This window comes from Galeopterus variegatus, unplaced genomic scaffold, assembly GCF_000696425.1.
Source record: "Galeopterus variegatus unplaced genomic scaffold, G_variegatus-3.0.2 Scaffold4386, whole genome shotgun sequence".
Taxonomy (NCBI): domain Eukaryota; kingdom Metazoa; phylum Chordata; class Mammalia; order Dermoptera; family Cynocephalidae; genus Galeopterus; species Galeopterus variegatus.
The window spans coordinates 183,657-190,640 of NW_007730497.1; the positions used below are offsets into that span (position 1 = coordinate 183,657).

The window sequence follows — 6,984 nt, forward strand, 5'->3', positions numbered from 1 at the left end:
ACGGAAAAAAAAAAAAAAAAGAGGCTAATTGTAGGACTTTCCTCATGGGGTTGTTGTGAGAAGTAAACAAGAGATGTCTACAAAGTGCTTAGCCTAGTACCTGGCACAGAATAAGCTCTGTATTAGGTTAGCTGGCTGTCAGCTGATTCTCTGATCAGTCTTGGTGCTGGAGGAGCACACATTGGTGTCATAGGTTTTCTGGGTTATAATGAGATATGCTCGACAGCCTGTGCATGGCAGAGATCCATTTGACCACATAAACACAATCTTCTGAAGAAAGAACCAGGAGCATTTCCCAATTCATCATCTCACCCATCCCCACTACCACCACCGCCCCCTCCCCTTTTCTGACCAATTCCCTTGCTAACAACCACCCTGATTTTCCTGCAATGTAAAATTATAGAATGAAAGAGTGAGCACGAGTTGTTGGAGCTATGGTCAGAGAGCCATTCACTCTCTTCCTCTCACTGCTACCCTTAGACTCCATGCTGTTTCTCACCTTGACTTTGATCAAATCAGGTGTCAATTTCCAATCCTTTAAGTTCTAAATTCAATATAATACTTAATTATTATCTTTAGATTCTGCTTTGTATTTTTAAATTAAATACTTCTTAATAACTTTTCTATGGCAGTGATTTGTAATGAGTGGGTGGTAGGGGAGTGCACAAAAAACCTCTTGGAGTATCTGGTAAAATCCATGGAATCCAAATACTTTTGTCTGTATACAGGAGATGTTAAACTTCCTAAGACACAATCCTGGGTAGGGTTCCACAGACCCCAAGTTAAGAGTTTTCTGATTTCTAGTAAAGTAGAAGATATGACCCAGAATTTCCATGTCTAAGTGTATTCTAGAGTAACTTTCACACGTGTCCATGGAGACATGAAAAATGTTTGTAATAACAAAAATTGTAAATAATGTATATGCCCATCAAAAGGAGAATAGTAAACTGGAATACTATGCAGCAGTTAAAATAAATGATAAAGATCTATATAGTTATTTACATTTTAAAGGCATAATGTTGAACAAAAAAATCAATTTATAGATTGATATATATAGGGCCGGCCCATGGCTCACTCGGGAAAGTGTGGTGCTGAGAACACCAAGGCCACGGGCTCGGATCCCATATAGGGATGGCTGATTAGCTCACTGGGAGAGCATGGTGCTGACACCACCAAGTCAAGGGTTAAGATCCCCTTACCGGTCATATTTAAAAACAAACAAACAAACAAAAAAAAGATATTTATAGTATGACACTCTAAATAAAGTTTTTAAATTGCAAAACATTATATATCATTTATGAGTATATAAATGTGTATTGAAAGAGTAAAAGCTTATATGAGAATGGTAAACACCAAACTCATTATAGTAGTTATTTCTTGAGAAGGTAATACTACATAGTAGCCTCAACGGTATTAATTTCTCATTTCTGTGTAAAAATGTCTGACATAGGGCCGGCCTGGTGGCGCACTGGATAAGTGCGCCGCTTGGGAAGCGCGGTGGCGCTCCCGCCCGAGGGTTCGGATCCCACATACAGACCGGTTCCCGCTCACTGGCTGAGCGAGGCGCGGGGGCAACGCCGAGGGTTGCAATCCCGTTGCCGGTCCCCGGTCCGGTACGGGGGCAACACTGAGGGTTGCGATCCGTTGCCGGACACGGAAAAAGACAAAAGACAAAAAAAAAAAAAAAAAAAAATGTCTGACATAAATATGGCTTAATATTAACATTTGATTAAGCTGAGTCGTGGGTACTTTTATTTTATTCTCTATTCTAGTTTGTATGCTTGAAAGATCTCATGATTAATCAAGAAATTTTTATACCAAGAAACACAAGTAGATAAAGAAAACATAATAATAAAATAAAAACAGAGATTTTAATAATTCGTAATAAAATTATAATTTTCCCCTTTTTCTTCCTTCTGAATGCCTGGCCTTAGATAACAAGTTGTATATAGTCTTCAATGTTTTTGATGATGATTCAACCTGCTGGACCTATCAGGAAGGCATCCTGTCAATGAAAGTAACAAGAAAAGGATCTGTCATTAGTACGCTTGATGCTGATTGGCTGGAGTTAACTACATTTTATTATAAGCAAGGCTTGTCTTTAATTGACTCCTTTGTATGCTGGGAAACATCTAAAGGTAAGTTTTATATTAATGATTTATTTATATCTAAAGAATTTTAACCTGTGTCAAAGTTGGTGAAAATGTTTTTGCCTCTCAAGTTCTATGGCTAAAAGGACAGATATTATTTCTAAGGAAATAGATTCCAATCATTACAAAGCTATGTAGCTTTCATTTAAAAGTTCAGCCATCTTTGAGAGAAAATGGACACCCAGTGTGCATAGTAGAATTATACATAATGTTTGCTGTTGGGTTTTAACAGACAAATCACTATGTGATTCACTAGTAGAATTTTCTGAATAAGATATATACATGAGGTACTACAACAGCCCCATCAGGAGGCTTACGGTGGCATTTGACAGTTAATATCCACATTTATTCATTACCCCAATTTTGAACACTACCAACTGTGTATATGGCCAGTTTATACCTGATTCTCTCTATGATATATATATATATATATAGAAAAGTGTTCTTTGATTCAGAAAGTGATGTTGACCCTATTCTTATTTCTCATTTAGTTACGATGGAGTATATAATCATTCGCGTCTATCACGAAAACAAAAAACAAACAGAAAATTCCCAAAAATAACTTTCTAAGGAAAGCTTTAAAAAGAGAGAGAGAGAAACTAGTGTTCAAAGAAAAGAAAGATAGTAAGGGGACTGGAAAAATGCATTAGGAGGGTGAAGATTATGAAAGCCAGGACAATTAGAGACCCTAACCCAATGAGGTTAGAAGAAAGAATGAAAAAGCAATTGAGATAAGATCTCAGTACACCTTACTATTGTTAAATCAGCCTAGTAATACCTTAACTAATACAACGAAACACTTTGGATGAATACTTAATATTATGAGGAGTCATTTTCCAATGGGTCCTTTTAACTAGCAACAATATTAAGGATCAAGCCCATTGGAGCCACCAGAATCACAGCACCTTGCATAGTGCTTGGCACATGGTAGGTGCTCAATAAATATTTCTTAGTATTTTTTGGTTATTGGAAACCTCTTCCAACTTGGACTTTTATAGAAACAGCAAGGTTTAATAGGAAGAGCATAGACTTTAGAATCAGACAAAACAAGATTTAAATCCTGTCTTCTCCTTACTAGCTATGTGATCTTGGAAAGTTAGTTGAGCTCACTGAGCCTCAGTTTCCCATAAGGGGAATAAAAATACTACTACTTTATTTTTGTGATAATTTAATAAGATATAATATATGTAAAGTGACTCCTACAGTGCCTAGCCTATGGTCGGAGTTCATTTTCTGGTTTTAGTTTTCTTTCCTACCACTTAAGTGCAGTTACAGTACTTTTAGAATGGATCATCTATTTGGAGGTTAGTTTATGCTTCATAACCTCTCTCTCTCTCTCTCTCTCTCTCTCTCTCTCTCTCTCTCTCTCTCTCTCCCCCTCCCTCCATCCCTCCCTCCATCCATCCATCCCTCCCCACCCCCTTCTTTCCCTTTCTCTTCCCTCCAAAGAATGTAAGTTGGAGCCATTTCAAATTTTGGTTTGTGACTAACTGCCAAAGGAAAAATGAAAAATACTCTTTTCACAATCTCTCTCAGGCATCCCTGCCTTGGGCTTTGCCTGATGAAAATAAAATTAGCCACAGCAGTTGCCAACCAACGATTCTGTGGGACTTTTGTTCTTAAAGTCTCAGAAACCATTTACAAAGCCTGTGGGAGAATTAGAAAGCCCCTCTCAGCAGCTCTTGCTGGGGGGGATGTCTCCCTCTCCACAGCTTTGGAGTGTCTCATTAGACATTTTACATTGCAGACTATGCCAAGCCCCTAAGGAGCCACCTCAGTCTGTGGGGTCTGGCAACTGGGTATGTCACTTGGGACTTTCCTGGGAGTACACAGGGAAGCTATAAAGAGGAAATTGTGGCCAATGTCTGTGTCACTGTGAGAATCTAGTCAGAGGAAGCAGAGCTGAAGTGGTCACTTTGTTCTGGGTTGTTTGATGCCTGACATCTAAAGCACAAGGGGAACAATGCATATTTTGTTTTGTCTTGTTTCTATCCTCTTCCAAAATATCGTCAGAAGCCAGCCCACCATGAGGAATGGAAGTACAAAACCAGTTAATGCTCATAAATTTAAATACATTGGCCTGCAAATCACATTGAATAAAATGCCTTCCTCCAGAAACAGAGAGGGAGAAAAAACTTTTTTAAATTTCCCACTTTGGCAGAGTCATGGCATAAAAGGTGTAAGATCTCTGAAACTTCTCTTCAGTGTCCTTTCACCCTCAGCAACCTTTTCTGCTTTGAAAAGCACCCTGGGACACACACACACACACACCCTTGATGTTCCTATACTCCGCTAGCCCACAAATGCCCCCACCACCCTCAGAGCATAGTCTTTCCCCACCTTAGTATACCACATCTTAAGGCTACATTATTTTTTATGAACTGTTTTCAGACTCCACTTGATATTCATTTCAATCACTTCACCTCTATGAAAATGCTTGTGTTTAGTTAGCAGTGGGACAATGAGGAGTGAGGTAGAGTAATAGCATTGAAATATGCATTAATTTATTTCACATATACACAGATGCCAGGCCCTATGCCAGACCCTGGGTTTGCAATAATAAGCAAAATAGACTTCTTCACTATTCTCAAGGAGCTAGCCATGTGGCATCTGGCAGGCAAGCAGTAAAGGTATCAAAACATATATAACTAATTTCAAAATTGAGAAAACTGTTACATTACCCAACAGGATATTGGTGAGAATATCAGAGAAGAACCTCCTTAAAGGGGGTGGTCAGAAGGTCCTGTCTGAGAAGGTAACAGTCACACTGAGACAAGCAGGCTGGAAAGGAGCAGGCATGTGAGAGCCAAAAGTACACCATTCTAGACAGAAGAAACACCTCCCAATAGACAAAGACCCTAGGGCAGGAAAGAGGAGCCAGGGAAAGGTCTGTAGGACTGTAGTAGGATAGACAGGAGAGAATGGCTCTAGCCAGAGCAGGAGAAGTAAGCAGCAGCCAGTCCATTAATACTACAAACACATACCAGATCCCCATACCAGCCAGTGGCCACAAAAAATAATAATAATCATGCAACAAGAGCTAACATGTGTTTTGTGCATATACCAGCATTGTTCTAAGCACTTTTCATTTATTAACTCATTTAATACTCACAGCAACCCTATGAGATATGTATGACTAGTCCCCTTTTAAATGTGAGGAAACTGAGGCACAGAGCTATTAAATAATGAGCCCACATTCAAGCAATTAGAAAGTGGTGGGGCCACTTAGGTGGAGTGTGTGCTCTTAAGCATTTTGCCAGGATACTTATTTCAATTTATTCATTGAAGATTTAAACAGGGAGTCATGATCTGATTTGCATTTTTTAAAGAACCTCTTTGGCCTCATTTTAGGAAATGGATCATAGAGGGCAAGTGGGGAGGCTGTTAAGAGGCTGTTGCAATGGTACCTAGAGAGATGATGGTGGAGGTGGAGAGAAGTGAATAGGCCGAGATTCATTCTGAGATAGAATGTACATGATAGAGATGCAGAATGAGAGTTACCATACATGCCTGCCCTCCACTTCAAAGATGGTCCTGGGCCCACGTGAACCAAAAATTCTAAAATAGAGTGTTACCTTTCCTCCATTGACAGGAATGTTAATGTCACTTCTAACTAAAATGAACATATTAAGATCACATATCCAGGTCCCCTCCCCCACCCGTTGGGCTCTCGGCGGCTACTGCAGAGGATTCAGAGCCCAGTCGCTGAAGAGAAGGAGGCTCCGTCCCCACGTGCCATCCACCACCCTGCTGGACACGGGCGAGGGAGCGAGAGCGTCGCTGCTGTAGCCTCCAGAGAAGACAAGGGCATCGCCGTCTCAGCCGCCACCCCCGCCGCCGCCGTTTTTGCCTGCAGCTGTTCGCCGGGCTGTAGTGGCACTCTCCCTGAGCTGACCTTTGGGTTGAAATCAAGAAAGGAAGTATTAGACTGAAAAGAAAATGATTTAGAAGTTGATAAGTAGGGAGAGCAAGATGGCGACGGGTCTGGAGTGAGCATGCCAGAGGACAGAGAGAGCCTGTGAAGTGTGCGCTGTGCTGCCAGAGTACTATTTGCATTTCCCAGAGCAACAAAAAACAAATAAATCACTGATCAACTAATCTACAACGATAAAAAGCAACTACAGTCTCGAGGTTTTAGGGCCGATGCAAAAGAAGATTCCTGAGAGTGCCACAACCGGGAGACCGAGCAGCCCAAGGCAACAAAGGCCAGGAAAGACGGCAGCGGAGACACAGAGACGGAGAGGAAGGTGCGGACCGGCCCAGCTCTGGGAGCTTTGTGAGTGATCCCCAGCCCAGCCCTGCTTGGGGGGCAAAGGCCCGCCCGGCCCCTGCTTACCACACCAGGCTAGGCGCCTTCAGCAGCACTGCCTCCATTTTCTCCGGGCGGGGGGGCGGAGCCGGCGGCTCAGATCGGGCAAGCCAGCCATCTTCGCTTGGCATGGCTCCTCTCTGAGCCGTGCCACTTGTGTGCCTCAGCGCAGGGCCCCCTGGGGCCTGTGGAGCGGCCACCAATCCCACTCCTCCCGCGGATCTCTGGTGGGGCTGGTGGCGTGGGGAGCCCCTGGCCAGCTTCGGGAGGGCAGGGAAGAGGATCCCGGCCAGACTGTCACTCCACCACACCTGGGGCCTCAGCCCCAGATAAACTCCCTGCTTCCGGGAGGCAGATACCATCTCTGTGGCCTTCAGTTTGGAAAAATCCCAGACTGATTTCTGGTTGGGAGAGGGGTGACCAGGGTGCCCCCGAGCCCGCTTGATCCTGCCCGAGACCTGGCCTGAGGTCACTGAGCCGGCTTACGCCGGGGGGATTCAAAGAGGAACTGTGTGCTGTGGGATC

The 6,984-nt window shown here is 42.8% G+C and overlaps 1 protein-coding gene across 1 annotated transcript in view; it reads left to right on the forward strand.

The window, feature by feature from the left end:
• Positions 1–6,082, forward strand: part of RFTN2 (raftlin family member 2) — a 32,607-nt gene extending 26,525 nt beyond the window's left edge. Inside the window, exons 5-6 of the mRNA XM_008587421.1 lie at positions 1,935–2,138; positions 5,796–6,082. Coding sequence (XP_008585643.1) covers positions 1,935–2,138; positions 5,796–6,082 — 491 coding nt within the window. The remainder of the gene's footprint in view (positions 1–1,934; positions 2,139–5,795) is intronic.
• Positions 6,083–6,984: the final 902 nt, after the last annotated feature.